The sequence below is a fragment of the Nyctereutes procyonoides genome, unplaced genomic scaffold, assembly GCF_905146905.1.
Source record: "Nyctereutes procyonoides isolate TBG_1078 unplaced genomic scaffold, NYPRO_anot_genome, whole genome shotgun sequence".
NCBI lineage: Eukaryota > Metazoa > Chordata > Mammalia > Carnivora > Canidae > Nyctereutes > Nyctereutes procyonoides.
The window spans coordinates 30,766,124-30,790,407 of NW_026575139.1; the positions used below are offsets into that span (position 1 = coordinate 30,766,124).

At 35.5% G+C, this 24,284-nt stretch overlaps 1 protein-coding gene across 7 annotated transcripts in view; it reads right to left on the reverse strand.

Annotated features, from left to right (window-relative positions):
* RAD51B (RAD51 paralog B) overlaps positions 1-24,284 on the reverse strand; it is a 597,782-nt gene that overhangs the window by 553,153 nt on the left and 20,345 nt on the right. For 6 of the 7 annotated variants that reach the window (XR_008661707.1, XR_008661708.1, XM_055304408.1 and 3 more), the window contains 3 exons: positions 19,751-19,887; positions 9,262-9,381; positions 7,868-8,051 (listed from right to left, as the gene is read on the reverse strand). Coding sequence is in view for 5 of the 7 variants with exons in the window: in XM_055304408.1 (XP_055160383.1) it covers positions 7,868-8,051; positions 9,262-9,381; positions 19,751-19,887 (441 nt within the window). In the remaining 2 variants the exon portion in view is untranslated. The remainder of the gene's footprint in view (positions 1-7,867; positions 8,052-9,261; positions 9,382-19,750; positions 19,888-24,284) is intronic. The other variant, XM_055304411.1, reaches the window with a different exon arrangement.

Genomic DNA, 24,284 nt, shown 5'->3' on the forward strand with positions numbered 1-24,284 from the left:
GGCTCCTGCTGGGTGTGGAGCCTGCTTAGGATTGTCTCTCTGCTCCTGCCCATCCTCACCCTCTCCCTCTCTTAAAAAATAAAAATAAAAAATAAAAATAAGACAAGAACATGAACTGAAGCTTAAAATAAAAAGACATACTTTATTAGTGTACCAAATATGGTGAAATCAATCAAATATTTCACAAACGTCATAAAAGAAAGCTGTGTAAGTCCTATTGTGACCAATCACAAAAAGCTTTGAAAAGATATATAACAAAATGTTAGAAGGGGAAATGGCCTTGCCTTGGTCTTCTGCAACTTACACTTGCTCGGAATATGCTCCCAAGTTACTACCTGAATATCTCCAAACTTTGAAAGAGGATCAAGTCACCCATGGCCACCAAATGTCAGAACTTTAACACCTCTGGGGGACCTAAAAGCCCCTAAAATTTAGAATTTTTTGTGCTACATACTACTTCTTCACCCTATTAAAATAAAAAAAAGTAGTGAATAGTATATCCTATATAAACTACTCCAAAGAGCTGCTTTTTGTGACTTTCCACAAAACTAATAAAATAAAATGTCTAGATCTAAATCTTGATTGAGATCATAGTATCTTGTTACACAAAACTAATGAAGAAAGAACAAAAGAAGACCTTGAGAGATCAATTTATCTTCAATCCTGAGGGAGGATGTTTCTTCTTACATTCTTATAAATTAATCATCTCCAAAAAGAAGGCATGAATTTAAAATACAAGTTAGTGACTTAACTTCTGAGGTTAAAACTATCTGAATTCAAACTGAGACATTTCAGCTTTTTAAAAATTTGCCTTGGCATTATCGTTAGGGATTACTATATTTCCAACAGTCATTAATATGCTGGCAGTGCTCACAAATTGTCCAAATATATCACTTTATAGACAAAGATATTAGTTTAAAAAAAAAAAAAAAGGAAACACGTTTCAGAAAGAAGAATTAGCAAGAGGCTAAGGACCAGTTGGGTTGTTTCTTACCTAGAAGTCTTCAACAACTTGCTCCTACAACTCAACTGTAAAAAAATCTACAAAACTGATTTTGAGGCTATTATAATGCAACATGAAATAAAACTTCAACAACTTGATATTGTCCCATAAATTCTGAAGACAACAGCAATTTTTTAAAAAGAAGACTGTTAGGCCAAAGCTTGAACTGCTGAAATAAAGTTCACTGATTAAACACACTTGGTAATTCTTTTTCCTTACAGTAACGGAAAGTTAAAACCAGAGAAGAAAATTCTGAATCATAAGAGATCCTCTAGCATAAGTGCTTCATTTGCTTTTTGTTGTTTCTTCTTGAGAAAAAATTAACACATAATTTAAAAAACAAACCCTGTTTGGGTGATAGTTCTGAGTTTCGAGGAACTTACATACTCATCTAGCCACACCACAATTAAGATATCGGCCACTCCCATCATGCCAAAAAGTTTCCTCATACCCACTAGTAATCAATCTCCTCATCTTCCCACTCTGAGCCCCTGAAACCACAAACCTAATTCACACTTCCATAGATCTGCCCTTTGCAGAATATCCTAAAACAAATCACATAAAATATAGTAATTTCAGTCTGGCTTCATTCATTTAATACAATGCTTTTGATACCCACCCCTGCTATTTGTATCAGTTTATTCCTTTTTATTGCTGAGTGGTATTCTGCTATATGAATATTGAATTATTTGAATATGAATTTCTTTATCCATTCACCAGCTGATAAAATTCATGCTGTTCGTGGTGTTTGGTAATTGTGAATAAAAGTACTAAAAACATTTTCATACAGAGTTTTACAGGGATAGAATATAATTTCTTTGCATAAAAAACAGAATGCCTAGAAGATTGCCGGGTCACATAGTTAAAATGTTTAACTATACAAAAAAATGTCAAAGTATTTTCCAGAGTGGCTATACCACTTAGCATTTCCATCAGCATGGATGAGAGTTGGAGCTGCTCCACACCCTCATCATCTGGTAGAATCAGGATTTTGTTTTTTGTTGTTAAGATTTTACTTATTTGAGAGAGAGAGTGAGAGCTCTTGAGTATGAGAGAGGGGAGGGACAGGGAGAAGCAGACTCCCCACTGAGCAGGAAACCCAATGTGGGACTCGATTCCAGGACATGATTCCAGGACAAGATCATGACCTGAGCCAGAGGCAGACATGTAACCAACTGAGCCACCGAGGTGCCCGGTTTTTGTTTTTTTGAATTATTCTAATAGGCATGTAGCAGTATTTCATTGTGATTTTAATCTGCATTTCCCTAATGACTAATAATTGAGCATCTTTTCATGTGCTTATTTGCCATCTATATGTCTTCTTTTAAGTGTTTATTCCATTTTTTGCCATTTAAAAAATTAGACTGTTACTGAGTTTTCATAGTTCTTTATATTTCTAGTTATCAGTACTTTAACATATAAGTTGTACAAATATTAACTGATAATCTGTGCTTTGTCTCTTCATTTTCTTAAAAGTATCTGCAAAGAGTAGGAGTGTTAATATATTTTACAATTCATGTGTTTTGTATCACTAAGAAATCTTTGCCTTGCTCAAAGTGACAAAGATTTTCTCTTGTGTTTTCTTCTAGAAGCTTTATAGTTTTAGGTTTTATGTTATAGTGGATGATTCATTTGGAATTAGGTTTATGTAATAATATGAAGAATTGGTCAAGGTTTATTTTTTACAAACAGAGATCCAATTGTTTTAGCACTGTTTATTGAAAAACTATCCCTTTTTTGTTGAATTATCTTCTTTGTTCAAAATTAACTGACTATAAATTTACTTATTTTCTGGACTCTCTATTCTGTTCCACTGATCTGAGAATCTACCCTATCACCAATACAATGCTCTCTTAATAACTGTGGCTTTATAGTAAGTCTTGAATTCTTTCTTTTTCTTTTTTTTTTTAAGTTTTGAATTCTGAGAGTGAAAGTCCTCGATACTCCCCTTTTTATAAATTGCTTTGGCTATTCTCAATTTTCTGCTTTTCCACATAAATTTCAGTTGCCTTACTGATTTCTACCAAAAAGCCTACTGGGATTTTGACCGAGATTGTGTGTTAAACACATTTGAAAAGAAATGACATCTTGACCGTACTGAGTCTTCAGTCCATAAGCATGATATGTTTCCATTTACCTAGGTCTTCTTTGATTTCTCTTATCAATGTTCGGTAGTTTTCAGCATAAAAAATATTATATATATTTTGTCACATTTATCACTAAGTATTTCATGTTCTTGGTGCTCTTATAAAAGGCACAGGTTTTTTATTTCAATGTCCAATTGTTCATTGCCAGCATATAGAAAAACAAGTGATTTCTATATATTGACTCATAGTAGCTAGTAGCTTTCTTTTTTTGTGTAGAATCTTTAGGTTTTCTACTAAAATTATACAATCTATGAATAAAGATAGTCTTATTTCTTCTTTCCTAACCTAAATGTACTTGAATTCTTTTTCTTGCCATATTATATCGGCTAGGATCTATAGTACATTAGATTACAATGGTAAGAGTAGGCTATCTTATCCATGCTCTCAATCTTAGGAAGAAAGATAATGTATTGCTAAGTATAATTGCTAAGTATAATGTTAGCTGAAGGTTTTTGTAGATGCCCTTTATCAAGTTGAGAAAGTTCCCTTCTACTCTGGCTTTATTGAGAATTTTCATCATGAACAGCTGATGAGTTTGTTAACTGATTTTCCTTCCTGCATCTACTGAAATCATCTTTTATTAATATGTTGTGATGGATTTTATGTGTTTATTTTTTTTAAAGATTGTATTTATTTATTTATTTATTCATGAGAGACAGAGAGAGGCAGAGACACAGGCAGAGGGAGAAGCAGGCTCCATGCAGGGAGCCCGACGCAGGGTCTGATCCCGGGACTCCAGGATCACACCCTGAGCCAATGGCAGGCGCTCAACCGCTGACCCACTCAGGGATCCCCAAATTTTATAGTTTAATGTTGCATTCAAAATCCACCTTGTATTCCTGAAATAAGCTCCACTCAATTTATTGCTGGATTTAATTTGCTAATATATTGTTAAGGATTTCTGTGTTTATGTTTATAATGGATATTGGTCTGTAGTTTTCTTGTATATTTTCTGGAAGACTTGTATAGAATTGATATTTCTCCTTTAAATTTTTGGTAGATATTACCAATAATATCATTTGGACCTAGAGTTTTCTTTGCAAGATTTTAAACTACAAATTCAATTTTTCTAACAGATAAAGGATGATTTCGGTTATCTATTTCTTCCTCAGTAAGTAATTTGTGTCTTTCAAAGCATTTGTTCATCTCAGTTATCAAACTTAATAGAACAAAGCTATTCAGACATTCCTTTATTATCATTTAATGTCTAGAGGATATATTGGGATATTCCCTCTTTCATTCCTGACTTTACTAGTTTGTTTTTTTCTTTTTCTCTTGGTCAATTTGGGTAAAGTTTAGGGTAAAGTTTTATCACTTTTATTGGTCTTTCAAAGATCTAGCTTTTTATTTCATTGAGGTTTTTTTCTCCATTGTTTTTCTGTTTTCTTTTTTGTTTGTTTTTCTGTTTTCAATTACATTGATTTCTGCTCTTATTTTTATTATCTCCTTCCTTCTGTATTCTTTGAGTTTAATTTATTCTTCTTTTTCTATTTCTTACAAACTTAGATCATTGATTTGTCATCTTTCTTTTCTGTATAAGCATTTAATTGTACAAATTTCCCTATAAGCACTGAGTTAGCCACATTTCACAAATTTTGATATGTTGTATTTTCATTTTGATTTACTTCAAAATATTTTCTAAGTTCTCTTGTGATTTATTCTTTAACATAGGTTATTTAGAAGTGTTTGCTTAACTACCAAATATTTAGGGATTTTCCAGATATGTTTAGATTAGTGATTTCTAATTTAATTCTTTTTGTGGATCAAAAAACATACACTGTACCATTTCAGTCTTTTAAATCTGTTGAGTTTTATTATATGGCCCAGAATACTGTCTACCTTGGTGAATATCTCATGTGTACTTGAAAGAAATGCATTTTCTGCCCGCAGTGAGTAGAATGTTTTATAAATGTTAATTAGATGAAATTTGTGGTGTTATTCAGGTCTTCTGACTTTCTAGATTTAATTTGCTAACATTTTTGTCTATTAGTTCTATCAATCACTAAGAGAGAAGATTGAAATCTTCATGAATGCAAGGATCCTTGCATACAAACATATGGAAGCACATACAATGTGACATTCAAAATTAAGTACAGATTATACTTTTAAACTTTCCCCCACATATTAAAAGCATTGCATGTTCACCGAAAAGAAATTTTAAAATTCAATAAAGTACTCATACTATCACCTAAGGAAATGATATCTAGAGTGTCAAAGCACCAGACATGGTCTTGACCCTATCCACCATCTCAGATCCACAGCCAGAGGGCAGACTGGAATGCCTGGCTTCCTGCCCACAACTCAGAGGACATTGGACATTCACTTACCATAGTTCTACTAAACTGAAATAGAATCTTTTTAACTTCCTGGCTTTCTGATACTATATAGATCTCTAAAGCCTTTTCCAAGCTTAAGAATTTTAAGAATTCTTTTTCTTCCTATCAAATGCCAGTGTAATCTGAGTACAGTTCCCATATAATGACATTCTGCTATCTAATATTATATTACTATTAGAAATAATAAACAATATTAAAAATAGGATCAAAAAAAGGTTAAAAGCAAATATTAAAAATTTAAATGTAGTACCAATATATATAAAATTAATTCAAGTCCCAAGAGAAAAGCAATATCTGCAATTCATACATTCAAAAATATTTACTGAGTGCCTACTATGTGTTAGGCACTGTTTCTGCTGAGAATAAAGTGGTGAACAAAGTAGACAGTTCCGGTGGCCAGTCTATGGGGTGGAGGAGACACACAATTATAATAAATATATAACATGCTAGAGGGTGAAAACTGTAATGAAGAAACATCCCAAGCATGATAAGGAAGATAGGAAGGCAAGGAGTGTGGTTAACACTTACATGGTAAGGAAAGTCCTCATTAATAAGAGGACAGGAGAGAAGAAATCATATGCATATTTGTAGGGGAAATATTCCAGACTAGGAATAACAAACACTTATTGAGGTGGGAATGTTTGCTGGTATCTTAAGGAACTATAAAGAGGCATACAGTCTGCAATTTTGAAAGGGATAAATTAGATAGTCACATATTGTTTTCAGCTAGTTAGCTTCATGGGAAGTCGCTTATTCAAAGTACAGCTCAAAAACCTAAAAGTTCAAGATTTTTCATTTAAATGAGGTAATTAGGCCAGGAAAATCCCCACACTTCCCAAAGGAAGTATTTTTCAAAATCCTTCTAAAACCAACAATAACTTGTCACAAAAACCACTACTATCCTATGTTACAGAAGTGCATATTATATTCTACATTTATCTCCAAAGAGAAAAACAAAGGCAAAGACAGAGAGTTGGAATAACTACCTACTTTTTCAGAGGGCGCTAATAAAAACAAAGAAAAGCAGAGCCCTTTTCTCACTCAGGAAAATAAATTACCTCAGAAAAACACTGAGAAATACTAGCCTACAATTACTATTTAAAAGTAAACAAATACAACTTTTAAAAAGTGAATTTTCATATTTTGCATAGGATTAACTCAAGCAACCAGTATGAATTAATAAAATAAGCATACATACTTAATTTTTCCATTTAATCAAATAACCTTACAAAATTTTTAAAAATTCCCTTGGCCAGGGAAAACATGGATTTGGAATTATCATTTTAATCAACTACAATAAAGTTTAAAAGATGAGTGTCATCCAGGATAAACTTTACAACCCTTGACTTCACCAGGAATTACATCATATAATCCAAAATATGAATTAAAAAGCCATTAAGAAATGTAGAACTTTTTATATGCCACATTTTCTACTTTGACTTCCTGCTTGGGTTTATAAATCTCAAAGGCTGTGTGGTAGTTTACAGCATTGGTACATATTATAAAGATACAAACTTTTAATTTTCCATTACGAATCTAAATTTCATTTTCATTTTCATTTCCAAACACGAATCTAAAAATTATAAAATCATAATTAAATTTTATCTCAGTTTAAAGAATTTTCTTATCTTCTGCTGAGATGATGTCTGGCTAAAATTGAAAAGTCTAACTATACTAAATGTTGGTGAGGCTGCAGAATAAACAGAACTCTCCTCTGTACTGCTAATGGTAAAGCAATCAGTACACACACCTTATAGCTTACCCACCACAAACCCTTGCAAGATACCCGCATCTTCAGATTTACTCATCACCACCCCACTATGGAAAGTGGTGTCAACAGTAATCTCTCAAGGTTTCCTTACTGATATTTTCAATACTGTCACTCCCAACACACTAAAATGTGATAGTCAACCTCTGGCCATTTGGAGCAAACCAAATGTCTTATACAGTGTATAAGACAGCACTGAACATTATAATATAGTATCTAAATCTAAAATATTTATAACATTGACAAATATTGCCATAGAAGAAATGACAGGAATAGATCTAGGCAATTTCATATAGTTCTAGTAGTTCATATTGACCTGGGTGTTTAAAAAGTAATACAAAGCATACACAGAGAGTCAACAATGAGATGGAAGAAAAAGACTGACTAAAGGAATTTTTACAAACAACGTTAAATCTGCTCCTGACTCCAGCTGTGAAAAAGATAACCTCAACAGTTGAACAAATTTAAGAAGATGGTGGTATTTGCTATAGCAATTAGACCATGCTATCTTTAACACATCATCTGTTTTACATTTTCTTCTAATGATATTAGTTGATGTTATAGGTCAGTGAACTTAACATAAAAGAAAACACAGAAAAAGAAAAAAACTTACTGGGATTGAAAATTCCTCAGCCAAATACTTCAAGGAGGCCGCTTCTCTTGCCAAGAACTTGTTTCTTTCTCTCATGTTGCCCTGAAGTTGTGTATCAAACTCCTTTCTTACCACAGAAGCAACAGAGTCAATAATTACGAGTTTAACTCCCTTGGAAATAATTTCTTCTTCCAAAGATTCAATCCTATAAAAGCAGAATTTGCAAAATAGTGGATAAATTTAAGATATAATATAAAATGGCATATTACAAAGATGTACCAACTTAAAAACAATGCCAACCAATTGTTCTTCCCTAAATTACAGTAATGATTGCGAGTATTCAATAATCCTAACTTATTTCCAGCTCTTTTATACATATAGCACTCTTTTGAAAATGTACCAAAATGTTTTCATTTGGTTTCTTTCTCTGGTTCTCCTACGATCCTGCTACTTTTAGGGTAAAATTGCTTGTTATCAGCCCTCGTTTACTCCCACCTGGTATTGACAGCCTTGTGCAGTCCCCTCCCACAATTACCAGGGTTGGTCTGTATAACCAACAGCATATGACAAAATGATGAGATGTCACTACTGAGAGTAGGTTATAAAAGACTACAGCTGCCCTCCTGGGCTCTCTCTCACTTGCCCACTCTCTCAAATCACTCTCCCTGGGGAAGGCAAGTTGCCATGTTGTTACAGCTCTATGGAAAGGACCACATGGTAAGGAAGAGAGGCCTCTGGCCAACGGACAGTAAGGAAAGGAGGCCTTCCAGTGGCCTTGGAATTCTCCAAGATTCTCCAGCCCTGTTTGAGCCTTGAGATGACCATAGTCCTGGCTGACAGCTTGACTGCAACCTCTTCTGCAACCCTGAGCCAGAAACACTCAGCTAAACCACTCCCAGATACCTAAGCCTCTGCTACTACATGAGATGATACATGTTTGCCTTTTTAAGCTGCTGAATAGGGGATCCCTGGGTGGCTCAGTGGTTTAGCACCTGCCTTTGGCCCAGGGCGTGATCCTAGGGACCCAAGATCAAGTCCTGCAACAGGCTCTCTGCATGGAAACTGCTTCTCCCTCTGCCGATATCTCTGTCTCTCTCTATGTGCGTGTCTCTCATGAATAAATAAAATCTTTAAAAAATATAATAAGCTGCTGAATATTGGGAGTAACCTGTTAATGGAATAGGTAATTAATACATCACTTAAATAATTAATTAAGTCTAAAACATTTCATTCATTCAATATGTTGTTTTCATTTTTAAAGAAATGTCTTATCCAATAGGTTATAGCAAATAACACTGAAATAATTATTTCCCATAACCCTAATACATATGCAGAAACTTTTTCACTCAGAAGCTAAAAACATAAAAAACAAAAAATAAATCTTCAAAGTATTACCAAAATCTAAAGCATCATACCTTTGCAGAACTTCATCACAGCTGAGTTCCCGATAAAGATGAACTTTACTGCTTGTCAAAAGTAATTTCTCTTCAGTGTTAAAATATCTGGGAAAACGAGATTCTGCTATCTCAACCAGTCTGTAGGGAAGAAAAATTGCACAAGTGAAAACAGTTAATGATATTTAAGGCTGGAATGCTGAATGTCTAATGAATTTTACTTAGGAAACTCATAAGCCACAAGTAACACAGAACAAAAATAGAGTAGGTATAAGCAAAATGCCTTAATATATTATTTTAGATAGTAAGCCTTCCTTTATAAAAACTAAGAGAGAGAGGTTAGCAGTCAGAGCATGAGGCCAGCAAGTGCTTTCAGATCTCATCTAAGGTTAAGTACACAACAATGTCCTGAGGTTTATCTTTCTAGAAATAGATACATTTTTCAATAAATGATAATTTGACTATATGTTTAGTAAATAAGAAAAATTATTTCATGATCATGAATGAAATATATTTGAACAAATATATATTATCATTGTAACAATCAAGTATCAGTTAAGTCTCCATGTCTTAGAACAGAAAAATATGCTTTCTCAATTAAAACTTAATACATACAAAATAAATGCTACCCAATAGCTTCTTGGTAAACAGGAAATTATTTTCTTTTTTTTTTGTTTTGTTTTTTTAGGATATTATTTTCTAAACAAATGGACATTGTCCAATATTTCCTTAGTAAAGAAAAAATGATTTTCTAATTCCGAACTCAAGGCCTGATCTAATGCATGGGGTAGGCCAAGTGTAGGACAGTGGCAAGGCCAAACAGATGCAAATATCATCAATAAAAGCTTAGGACATGGAGCTCAGTACTAGAAATTTCAAATATTTCTGGTTAAAGATATAAAAGTGTAAATCATTGAGTAAATTGTCTCCTACTTAAAATGATACTTTATCAGCCTGGTACTTAACCATCCAAGGATGACTGGGGGGAAGGACTATAAACACAAGAATCACCCTATACTTTGTGTTCCATTTAAAGTTACAAAAGTACAAAGAACCGTGTTTTCATTTCTACATAGTTAATGAGTCCTAAGGAGAGGCTGAGAACTTTAAGGAGATAAACAAAAGAAGTTTCTCACATAATTTATAATCAGAAGTGAAAAAGAAAAATCTAAAATAGAGAAAGAGAGAAATAAAACTGGTCAATATTTTTAAGTATATTTTGAATAATTGAAAAAAAAGGCATCATTAGGTTGAACAGGAGAAGGAAAAATTACTTTACCAAAAGATGTGTACAGGCTGAGAACAAAATGGATCAAATGAACATTCAGGGAAAGCGCCTGTGAGACACACACAGGGTGGAAAAAAGGCGGCAACAAGAGATGAAAGCAGAAATGAGATGACATTGGCACAGTCAGGACAGGTACATTTTAAGGATTTGAGGAAAACGTCTAAGTCTCTTGATTAAGGTAACTATTTGCTGAGTTTGGAGCTGGTCAGAGAAGTCAACTAAAATAAAAGCTCTGATGCTTGCAACCCACTAATTTTTAATAGGATAGGTATGGCAACATCTGCCAAAAACCTGCAAGTTTTCCAAAACTGGACGCCCAGTTGATTAGGTACTGAGTACTTATCTCAGTCAGTGAGTACCTAACTCATTGGCAACAACAACTGAATAGCTGACAGACAATAATAATTTTCTGCTTTTAACACTAGGCTGAATTTCAGCTGGTGCCTTGAGTGGTAAAAGGCTCTCTCATTCCATTAAGGCCCCTCAGAAGGAAGGTGGTCAATGTATGGACACAAAGTGACTTTACTCACAGTTACCATGCTAAATAACTGTATCAAATGGTTATTTATATATCAATACACTATAATTTTCTATAATCAGGTTTTCTAAGTATTTTTTTATTTTAGAAAAGATATCTAAAAAATACAGAAATCCAAAACCAAATACAAATGTAGTATCTATATGCCTCATATTAATTATAGCAATTTATTGTGACAATCTTCATCACAAGTATCTTTCTTGGTTAGAGGAACAACAGAAAAGATCCTATCTTTTGCTCCCATTTACTACAGAAAGTTTGAAAGCAATGCCATCTAGTGGACATCTCTTCATAAAAAGTATTCAAGTATGGACTTAAGATTCCTTCATTTGAAACATTTAGTGAAGGGCGCCTGGGTGGCTCAGTTGGTTAGGCGTCTGACTCTTGGTTGCTTGGGTCATGATCTCAAGGTTGTGGGATTAAGCCCTGCATTGGGCTTTGTGCTCAGTGCAGAGTTTGCTTCAGATTCTCCCTCTCACTCACCCTCTGTCTCTCTCTCAAATAAATAAATAAACTCTCAAAACACACACACACACACACACACACACACACACACACATTTATTGAGGATCTACTAAATACCAGGCACGATTCTAGGTGACACTGAAAAACAACAACAAAAACAAAAACAAAAAAGCTTCCCTTGTGGAACTTACAGTCTACTGAGAGGCACAAACAAATAAATATATACTATATATCAGGTATTAAGTGCTCTCAAGAAAAATGAGCCAGAATGAGGGAACAGACTGTGACAGATAGAGGCAAGTACTATTTTATGTAAAGTGGCCTGGGAAAGTCTCTTTAATAAGGTGAACTGAAGCAATGGTTTAAGGGAGATGAGAAAATGAACCATGGGATACCCAATGGAATAGTGTATAGGAAAAGAGAATTCTATATAATAAGGGCTTGGGGTGCCTGGAGTGATCAAGGAATAAACAAGGATGCCAACATAGCTAGAACACAGGAAACAAGAGGGAGAATAAGAGGAAATGAGGTCAGAGTGCTAGCCAGGGGCCAAGGTCACATAAGATCCTTAGGTCTATGGTATTTTATTTAGATATTATTTAGTAAAATAAGAAACCTGAAAGCCGAACTGACATGATCTGACTTCTTTTTCTTTTTCTTTTTTTTTTTAAAGAATCACTCTACCAAAATGGAAAAGAGGCTGTACATGGGGCATGGGTGAAAGCAAGACCAGCTAGTACAGTAGTCCAGATAAGAGATGATGGTGACTTGACCTGGAGAAGAGCTCAGCTGATTAGAAGTGAACCTAAGGTAGAGTTCAAAAGAAGAGCTGAAGGGATTTCTTGACTAATTGGATGAGAATCTGGAGGAATGGAATTACCATTCACTGAAGTGGAAAAAACTGGATCCGTTCCAGGTTTTTGTTATTAGTTCCCCCTGTTACTTCACAGCTCTTGTATAAAAGGAAAGTTAAATGCTTTACATTAGTGACCACATGACAACTTGAAACAAAACACATGCTTAATGTAAAAAGAAAAAAAAAGTTTTCCAAAATTCTAGTTGAAATATAGCATCATAAATGTGCTGAAATAGAAGTTTATGGTTCCTCAAAGCTGCCTGTACATATGTAATATTTTCCTGTTCATTAATTCAGTATGGATTTGTTCAGCACTGTGATATAAATACAACAATGTGAATCTATTAGTCCTTTACAGCTTTCAGAAAATTCCAAAGTTTTGTTTTAATAAGTACTTATGACTAATTTCATTCTCTATCTTAGAACCTCTTCAAGATCTCCCCACTAATTCACCTAGATTCACAAATGATAAGTAGCTGAAATTAGACTCAAGTGAAACCTACCCAGACTTAAGAAGCCATCTCACTATTGTTTGCCCCTGGGTCACAGATCCTGGATTCATGTCAACAAATATATAAGTAAATGGTCTTAAGGCCACACTGGTAATTATCTTTCTAATGAGCCAAAGTCATGGATAGCCACTAACACTATATGCCTCCCTCCTGATATATTTATTCAGAAAAAGTGACATTCTAAATAGTCTGGGGAATTGGAGGGCACTAGCTATGGGATACTTAAAACCTTGAGAGGTGACAGGCAGCTCTTCAGATCTAAGCTTGACCACTGCTTCCACATAGTATCAATACAACATACACCTCTCCTTTGTGCATGGACTTATAATAGTTACAATTCTACACATTCGTGATTATTTAATGTCTTCCTCTCCTGTTGAACTACATTTCTTCCTAGTTTTCAGAGCTATTCTGATTTCATGACAACTCAGGACTGCCCACTTCCATCTCCTAAATTCCCAAACTGATATTCCACTTCCCCAGGTCCATACCTTCCAGAGTCTCAGACCCCATCTCTTATTTCATCCTTCAGTTTGCCTCATACACATACCCACTTGCAGTTCTAAGACCTAGTTTTATCTTCTTTTATCCATTTTATTTCTCCCAAAATTGTATTTTTTTTAAAGATTTATTTATTTATTCATTCAGAGAGAGAGACAGGCAGAGACAGAAGCAGGCTCCATGCAGGGAGCGCAATGTGGGACTCGATCCTAGGTCTCCAGGATCACGCCCTGGGCTGCAGGTGGCGCCAAACCGCTGCGCCACCGGGGCTGCCCCCAAAATTGTATTTTGAAAACATCTATTACTATTTACCATCCTTCCTTTTTTATTCTTAACCTCTGGTTCCATCCTTTCCTAATTACCTCCAAAACGGATAATACAGTAGTCACTCAATTCACATATACTAGAATTCTCATGGTTGCCAAAATTTCTGTACAGTCACTAGATTAATCTGTTTATCCATATTCTCAATGCATGTAAGCATAGAGTACCTATAACTATATCAGATCTTAAGCAGACTCTTCTGAATCAATGAGAAAGGGAGATCCAGAACTCTACTTACTATCAATCCCCTCTTGCCGAAGTAGTCCCTGAATACCTTAGCACTAGATTCTACTATTATGTAATTATTAATAAGTATGGAGATATAATTTCAGTCTATGGTGAACATACTTAACTATACTATTTTATTTTATTTTTTTAATATTTTATTTATTTATTCATGAGAAACACAGAGAGAGGCAGAGACATAGGCAGAGGGAGAAGCAGGCTCCTTACAAGGAACCTGGTGTGGGACTCGATCCCAGAACCCCAGGATTACACCCTGAGCCAAAGGCAGAACCGCTGAGTCACCCAGGTGTCCCTTAACATACTATTTTAGATTATCTTCTCAAAGATATGTAAAAATAAACTTTCTTTTTTAAGATTTTATTTATTCATGAGAGACACAGAGAGAGAAAGAAGCAGAGACAAAGGCAGAGGGAGAAGCAGGCTCCATGCAGGAGCCTGATGTGGGACTCGATCCCAGAACTCTGGGATCATGCCCTGAGCCAAAGGCTCAACAGCTGAGCCACCCAGGCATCCCAAAAATAAACTCCTTAAAACATATACCTAATTGGGATGCCTGAGCGGCACAGTTAGTTGAATGACCGACTTTTGGTTTCTTTCAGCTCAGGTCATGGTCTCAGGATGGTGAAATAGAGCCCCACCACAGCAGTCTCCAGCATGGAATCTGCTTGGGACTCTCTCTCTCTCCCTTTCCCTCTGCCCTTCCCCATTGTGCATGTGCATGCTCTCTCTCTCTGAAATAATCTTTAAAAATATATACATAACTAATCTTTCCAAAGTGCTTTTAATACATCTATAAGGTTTTCTTTTTTCAAAATGCATTTTAAACTTAAGCAATTTTTATTTACTCCTTTATTTTTTCTTTCCTCCTTCATAAAAAGGTATCTAGCAATTTATCATTTAAAAATTAAAATTATTTTCTACTTTTTATCATTTACATTAAATTCTCTATATGCAAATTGGGTTTTCTTTTTTCTTCAGAGAGAGACAAGGAGAGGGGTGGGGGGTAAAGAGAGCTACAGGGAGAGAGAGAATCTTAACCAAGATCCATGCCCAGCATGGAGCTCGATGTAGGGCTATCTCACAACCCTGAAATCACGACCTAAGCCAAAATCAAGAGTCAGACACTTAACCAACTAAGCTACTAAGGCACTTCTTTATACAAATCCTTCAACCTTCCTCAGAATAATCCTTCAATTCACGTTCTCATTTCTGCTGATCTGATAGCTTGCTTATAGGCACAAAATGAAGACACTGCTACATACAGAGGCATACATAAAGCTAAGACATATTTGAGTCTCATATTTTCATGCTTTTACCTCTTCTCTAAGTCCAGAAACAGTCCCAGTGGTGACAGACACTATTAATTACCTACAAATATCCATTCCCACTTCTTTTTTCTTTTTTACCATGAGAACTCCAATTTTATCCAGGCAACAATGTTAACCAGCCCCAGGAAACTCATCATGATTATAACAATCTTTTCCCCTCCTTTTCCCACCCTACCCTGTATATAGGGGTGGTCCAGTGAGAAATCTGCAGGACAATTCCAGAGGATGAAAAGGAATCCAAAAGAGGGCAAGAGACATTCTGGGAAAAACATATTTTCCTAATAAAACATATAGCTAGTCCTCTCCTTTCCCACTGACTGGACAAGATGCCTAAAAATGCACCAGCCCTAAGTCTCCCTATCATCACTGAGTAGCAGAATCAGTGCCCACGACCACCAACTCACTATTCTGTGGGTATTCAGTTACTTGCAGCAAAAAGCTTTCCTAACTGATTAATCTTCCCCCAAAAAATCCAAATAGGGGTCAAGTAGTCCTGTAATAGCACAAATGAAATGTGACCCCACAGTACAGACCCAGCTCCATTCTCTGACCCACCATGAGAAACTCTCCAATGAGCAGTTTGTCAAAAGAGAACGGATATTTTTTATTCCACCTGACCCTATCACCACACCTCAGAATGCAATCCATGTGGCAGTCAGATGACCACACTCTTTCAGCCTGTGGAGAACAGACTAGAAAAGTAAAAACAATATAAATTTCAACCCCTATCCTCCAATGACCTTCATAAAGGCTCCTTGTGAATTATGAAATGTAACTCCAGGGGCACGTGGCTGGCTTAGTCAGTAGAGCATGCAACCCTTGATCTTGGGGTTGTTGAGTTCAAGCCCCACATTGAGTGTAGAGATTACTTAAAAATAACATCTTAAAAAAAAAAAAAGGAAGAAACATAATTCCATTAAAGGAACTAAAATTTTACCTCCTCATTTTCAACTTGTTTTTGGCTTGTTAGTTGAAGGTTAGTCATTGACATTTTAAAGAGTACCTTTCATTTGGCCAACCTCAGTAAACAAATGTCTTTAATAATGTTAGCATCAAATATATTTCAGTGTTCAGACTTTCAGTGGCTTCATATGTTTATGCTTCTGTTCTTTTTAATGATTTATTTAAGATCCATGTAAGCTCATCACATTGCATTTAACCAATATATCTTTTTTCCCCAGTTTTATTGAGATATAATTGGCATATAACATTGTGTAAGTTTAAGGTATACAGGTAATATAGGCAAGGTATAAGGTGATGAAGGCAATAATAACTTTCAAATCTCTTTTAATCCAAAAGTTCCTCCTCCAACTCCAACAATCATTTATTCTGTCATTTCCCAGGTTGGATATTGCTGGTGTGGTTTTACATATCCGTCTCTTCTCTGTATATGTTGTAAACTGGTAGTTGGATCTGAAAGCTTGATCACATTCAGACTTGACTTCTTATATCAGGAGGTACCACAATGACTAGTTTTCTTTTTTGTGATGCTAGTAGCCTTTTATGTTTATGAACTGTTTTTACTCACCACACTTCTGATAGCAAACGTTTGGGTTTTCCATACCATGCAATTGTTTAATTCCTTATATACACCAACTGTGTATCTGACACTTAACTACCAGGAATTAGCTCAGACCCCACAGTTTAAGGGCTCAGATCCACAAGACTGCCTCCCAACTTGGGACATTAATCACAAGTTCTGGAACTCTGGGACGACTACTACTACTACTACTACTACTACTACTACTACTACTACTACTTTTGACCAACTGAGCAACTACAAATCAGGAGTTCCCACACACCCCTCTTCAAATTCAATAATTTCACTAAAATGATGCACAGAACTCAGTAAGGCACTTTACTTACTATTACCAAGTTATTACAAAGAATAAAAGATACAACTCAGGAAAAGATGGGGGAGGGCTCTGGGCACCTGGGTGGCTTGGTGGTTGAGCGTCTGCCTTTGGCTCAGGTAGTGATCCCCCGGTCCTGGGATCGAGTTCTGCATCAAGCTCCCTGTGGAGAGCCTGTCCCTCCCTCTGGCTGTTATCTCTGCCTCTCTCTGTGTGTCTCTTATGAATAAATAAATAAAATCTTAAAAAAAAAAAATGGGAGAGGGCTCCAAGACACACCACCCTCTCAGCACCTTGATGTGTTTTACCAACCCAGAAGCTCTCCAAACCCTATCATTCAGAGATTTTTGTAGAGACTCCATTACATAAGCATTATTGATTAAAGCATCAGCCACTGGCAATTAACCAGTTACCAGTCTCTTTCTCTTCCACAGAGGTTGGGGGGGGGGGGTGGAGCTGAAAGTTCCAATCCTATAATCTTATTGTAACATCATGATCTGCAACCAGCTCCCATCTGAAGCCATCCAGGGGCCCACCAAGAGTCATCTCATTAGCATAAACTAAGATTAGGTTGAAAGGGGCTGATTATGAATAACGAATGATACTCCTGGCACCTCTATTACTCAGGAAATTCCAAAGGTTTTAGAAGATCTGTGGCCAAGAATCAGGACAAAGACAAAATATGGATTTCTCATTATATCACAATATTCAATGTCTAGATCTGTTAGATTATTAAGGTTTGTAATTTGGTAACATTCTATCATTCCTTCTTCCTTTATTACTGGAATACTCCTCCTCTAAAAAGACCTATTTGTTATTTAGTAATACAGTTCATATAGAAAAAGAATAGATGTTTGATTTCCTTTTTTTTTAAGATTTATTTATTTATTTATTTACTTACTTACTTACTTACTTATTTATGATAGAGAGAGAGAGAGGCAGAGACACAGGCAGAGGGAGAAGCAGGCTCCATGCAGGGAGCCCGACGTGGGACTCGATCCCGGGACTCCAGGATCGCGCCCTGGGCCAAAGGCAGGCACTAAACCGCTGAGCCACCCAGGGATCCCCCGATTTCCTTTTTTTAAAACTCATTTTCAAAATAATGAGTTGCTTCTCCAAAATTTTCAATACTAATCAATTAGCTGTTCATTTCCTTATATAAATTCATGAATTTAAACATATTTTATGGGTTTTAACCTACTGTCATTCTTATTGGTGGTCAATTTGTCCCATCTTTGGCCACAAGAGCCTGTTCAGGTTGACCCCTAAGTACAAAGTAGTCTTTGAGAGCTTCTTTGGTATCTGATAATGTTTCAGACTCAACTTAAAAATTTCCCGCTCTAGTGCTGGAAGCAGCCATTTCTCCAAGAATTCTCATTCCTTTTAAAATGAAATGGTATCTGGATTTCACAGTTGAGAGTAACACCTGTCAATTCATTCATCAAACATTTTCTGAGCAGTTAATATGTGTCAGTCACTAGATTTGGCTTTGAAGATAAAGATATAACACAAATTCACAAAGCTGACAAACCAGTGGCATATATTTAGAATAGATAACCAAGCAACACAGAACAAAGCAAATAAGCCCTATGCAAAACAATCCATTTGGAATTTATCTGGTCAAGGAATATACTTTGATCTAACTAGTATCCTTAGAGAAAAATAAGAGAGAAATGTGACTCATAATGACAGAGTTAAAGAAAGACTCAAAGGACTATACTACACCTTGACTAAAAGAACAGAATTGAATCATTCTCCAGACCTATAAGTACTATGCTCATGAAAGTCAATCAGAACTGGGGAGGGGGGTTGGGGGGGGGAAGGTTGAAGAAGGGCAAACTTATTTTCAGGTGTACAGAATTACCCAAATAACCAAATGCCTTTCATACAATGTTAAAGGTCCCAGCCAAACTAAGGAAATATTTCCTTTCCAAGGACAGGTACACTTACCATCAGTGTGTTTCTTACCATACTATTGCAGAGACTGAAGTGAAATACCTCTCAATCAAAATATATTTTGAAATTTGCAACTATTCCATTCACTAATATTTTACTTCCATCTAGAAATTAGTTACAAAGCACCTTACCTTTTTGCTTTTTTATTAATTTTCCCTCTTCCCCATTTCCACTTACATCCCTTTCTGTTTCTTAAACTTCTTTCTTCCTGACTTCCTGAAATGGAGCTTATCCAGGAACCTCCCTTAAACCAATGACAAAGCTGGATCCCTGGGTGGCGCAGCAGTTTAGCGCCTGCCTTTGGCCCAGGGCCCGATCCTGGAGACCCGGGATCGAATTCCACGTCCGGCTCCCAGTGCGTGGAGCCTGCTTCTCCCTCTGCCTATGTCTCTGCCTCTCTCTCTCTCTCTCTCTCTCTCTCTATCATAAATAAATAAAAATTAAAAAAAAACAATGACAAAGTGATAGAAAAGACAGAAAGAAACTGCTTCCTGTGTTAATTTTAAAAGGAAAATTCATTTAAAACAGTATCTAGCATTCTGCATTCTCACAAAGGAAACGTAAATGTTAACCTGTTTGAAAATGTTACATGCTATAAGTTACAAAATTAAACATTACAATAGAAAAGAATAAAATTTCCCACCTTTCAGCACTAAATGCTGACTCTGTGTCGATGTACACAACTTCTCCTTCTAATCCTCCCATGTTGGTAGGTAATGTGGCCAAAATGCTCATCATTATACAAAACTGAGTTTTTCCACAACCTGGTGGGCCTGTAATCTTAAAAAAAATTTTTTTAAGTTATTTATATAAACATCACAAGCTAGTCAAAGCAAAATTCTCTTAAGAACTTGCCACTAGTCCCACTAATCTGGGCTCCTTGAGTTCCTTAATGTTTCTTAACATTCCTTAGAATGTTCTTCAAACATTCTAATACATCTATTGTATGTAAGGAATTAACTTCTCCCTTATGTGTCTGGGTTGGTACTAGTTTGATTCCATCCTTGGGAAAAATGAAAAAATAGTCACTCAAACCATGCTTTGTGTTCTGCAGTTCAGATGAAAAGCTTTGGTTGAGAGAGGCTGGAGGGTGCATTTATACATTCAGAACTGGGAGTTCTATATCTTTTCCTCATTAAGACATTTATAGAAGGAACTTGAAAACATTTTAGAGGCTCTATTAATTGGTTTAGCATTCTTATGAATTGGCCTTTTAAAAGAACAATTTTGTACCAGTCCCCTAAAAAGCTACTTTGATCTTTATTGTGAACAGTAAAGAATTTAGAGGTGAAGAACACTGATGTATACAATTTATTTCCAAATGCTTCAGCAAAAATAAAAAAGGCATGTGCACACACATGTGTGTGTATACAGAGAGAGATTAAGCAAATATAACAAAATTCAACAATTGTTGAATCTAGGTGATTCATACATTGAAGTATGTTTTGAAATTTTAGTTGGTGGAAAGCCATCTGAGATTATAAAATTTGAAATCAGGAAGCTAGAGATGAGAAAAAATAGAAAATTTATATACATGCATATTCAAATCCAACTAGAGATAGTTAATAAAAATTAATTTGAAAATGTTAAAAAATACCCCCCTTAAAACACATGCTATTTATCACATTGGTGGTGACATCCAAATTTTAGGAATCAAAACACTCCCCCTTTTGTGAAAATAACACTAATGACTTTAACACACATTTTTCACAAAGGAAGGGAAAAGAACAAGAGGGAAGGAAGAGCAAAAAAAAAATCTCAGGGAGAGATGAGAAAGTCTGAGCTAAGACTAAGATTATAAATATTTGAATAAACAGTCTCAGATATACCAAGTAGGAAGAAATAAGAAGGGATGATCAATGAGTCTACATCATTTACACCAGTGGTTCTCAAACTTAAGTGAGCATTGGAATTCCCTGGCAAGCTTATTAACCAGCATCTCTGGTTCCATAGATCCGGGATGTAGCCTAAGAATTTACATTTCTAATAAATTCCCAGGTGATGCTTATGCTGCTGTATACTTCTGAGAGCTACAGTCTTAAAATTTAGACTGAAGCTAAATTTCATTTATCAAGGCTCAACATTAAAAAACAAAAGCTCACAAGTTACAAACTACATGCTGATTTATTATAATCTCTACACAGTGATTTAGACTTTCAGAATAAATTGTTGCTACCAATAACAGTTTGCCAGATCATGAGTAATCAATGAAAAGGGGTCTCCACAAGGTCACTTAGAGAATCAGTAATAGGGCTTGAATATTAATTATACTTATCCACATTACAAAGTCTCACATTACAAATATGAACCTCAAATTTAAATAATCTATTTTATTAGACAAATAGAGTCTTTTTTTTTTTTAATTTATGGGTAATGGAAGCCAGATTAAAGGACCTCACTGTCCATGACTCCCATGTTTGGGGATTCTCCTACTCACTAAAAAAATTTTTTATAACCCCCAAAATCAATACTCAAGACACTCTCATGGTCATTCCTAGGTATGAACAGAGCAACAAAATATTTGAGTTGCTGATAGTGCATGTTCCCAGCTAAGGTCCAGCATGGGGATACTTTGCCTTCTTGTTCTGGATCTGATACTGTAAATAAATATCCCTTTTGTAATTTAAAAAAAAAAAGAAAAGGGGTCTCAAAATTTTTGATTACATAGTCAGACCAACCAAAAACAGACAAAATTTAGTATGGTCTTCCAATGTATGCATGTTTATTATATATACACTATTTTACTAATACATTATAGATAATATAAAGCACACATAAGATAGGGATTAAAAATTTTTAAATAAGCATTTAAAAATAGTTTCATATCTTATTTTTTAAGATTTTGTTTATTTATTTGAAAGAGAGAGTGTGTGCGTACATAAGCGGGGGTGGGGGTGGGGGAGCAGGGACAGGAGAAGGAGAAGCAGACTCCCCACTGAGCAGGGAGCCCCACTCAGGGCTCAATCCCAGGACCCCAAGATCATGACCTGAGCTGAAGACAGATGCTTAACTGACTGACCTACCAAGGTGCCCCTCATATCTTATTAGTTGACAGATTTTTTTTTTTTTAAGATTTATTTGAGAGGGAGAGAGCCTGAGTAGGGGTGAAGGGCAGAGAGAGCGAGAAAGAGAGAGAGAGAATCTCAAACAGATTCCCCACCAAGCAGGGAACCAAACTCAGGGCTCAATCCCACCACCCTGAGATCATGACCTGAGCCAAAATCAAGAATCGGGTGCTTAACCAACAGAGCTACCCAGGCACCCCTATCCTGTGTGTTTCTTAATTTTGATGGCTTCCTACTACCATTACTATTTCAAGGGACAAAAAAAAAGAACAAAAGTTTCATTAATAAATGATAATGGATATAATTTGGTATATCAAATTATCTTCAGAATTTCAAAATTTTTTGGGTGTATTCTCAGATGGAATCAGACTGTCATTGACTTTTACTTCATTAGTCAAGGGAAATTCATTAGCTCTGACTTGTCTATGCATGTGGTTCACTGCTACCACATTACTAGTATGGTCTCCAATATACAGTTTCTTTGCAGGAATCTTTTTATGCCATTTGTCTGTTTTGTGAGATTTGGCTTAGTTAAAAACAAAATCCACCTAACTAGTTACATGTACAATTCATCCCAGTATGCTGGGAAGGTGCAGCAAGGTGCTTCTGTCGATCTTCTGTATCACTTCCTCATGGACTATACCTGACACATGACAGTCTGAGATACAGACGAAGTGAAGATGCCAGTATCCATCTATATGTTAAACCTAATTAAGGTTTACTTCATTTTTTAGGTTGAAATACCAATAAAAGTTCAAAAAAATTTTCCCACAACCTAATGGACCATCTTACATACTCCACTTTGGAAACTGCTAATTTTAAAGAGCCCCAAACACTCTTCACAGACCTTTTATCATTATCAAAGACAGCATGGATCAATTAATCATCAGAAATCAGAGGAAAGGTAACTTTGGTCCGTAAAAGTTGAAAGTGGATCTAGAAAATGAAAAATGGTTACTCTTCAGGATGCTAACTAATGGGAGGAACAGACAGCGGCCTTTCTATACGTACTATGTACACACCAGGTTTTAGACAGGGTCTGAGATTTAATGAGCTTAAACCCATTAAACGCTTTGTGATTTTTAGTGGAAAGGTAAAACAAGCCACCATTTTAATTAAAATGATACATATGAAAACATTAAGAACATATCAAGTCCCAAGAAAATGTAAGGTATTCTCTTATTGTTCCATCTTTAAAGAAAACATGTAAAAAAAAAATCTGAAAAGTTAAACAAGTATAACTGGCATTTTTTTCCTACTTCATTATTTTCAGGTACTATTCAGTATAGACTTGGGAAAAGTAGAACGCTATGTGAATAACTTTATAAGAATTCTGGGTTTGTTTTGTTTTTATTTTGCATTTAAAGTTCGATAATTACATTATTTTAAGCTATCATAACTAATTTCTATTTCTTTAGCAATCTCAGATCCTCTTCATATATTTTTCACTCTCTTCCTAGACTCAAAAAAATGTATGCTGTATGCAATTCTGATGGTCTGACTGGAGTTAAATTTCATTATTTTTTCAGGTTTACTTAGTGGGTTAAAACATTTCAACATTAATAATTTTTAGCTTCAGATAGTTTAGCTCTGAATTCTACCAGCCAAACCACAAAATTTCAAGTTGTGTTCAGTTCCCAGGTTCAGCTCCAATGGTGGTTAGAAAGAGAGAACATGCCAAACCAGAAAGTCTCAGTTAGTTGCTTCTTGGAAACTCAGTGAATACACCACTTACACACTGAAGACTCCAGTAAAATACAATCAGCTTCATAGAGTTTAGATTGTGAGCCTCAAACCCGCCTGAGAAATAACTGAAAGAAATAACCAGTGGTAAAGATCACTCGACTATTAACAAGAAAGCAGATATTAATAATTAGTTTAAAGAAGAAAGAGAATTTAAAACAAAAAGAGAATTAATCTCAAGAAAAGAAAGTCTAATTATTCTGAAGTAAAAATGAAGCCTAGTCATTTTAATCTTTAGTGAAACTGAATGATTGAGATGATTGTGAAACCTGGACCCATTAGGACCTAAAACCAAGTTAACTCTCCTCTCATTCAAGGTGGAGGCAACAGGATGGGCCATCCACCAAGCCAATACTTCACCCAAGAAAA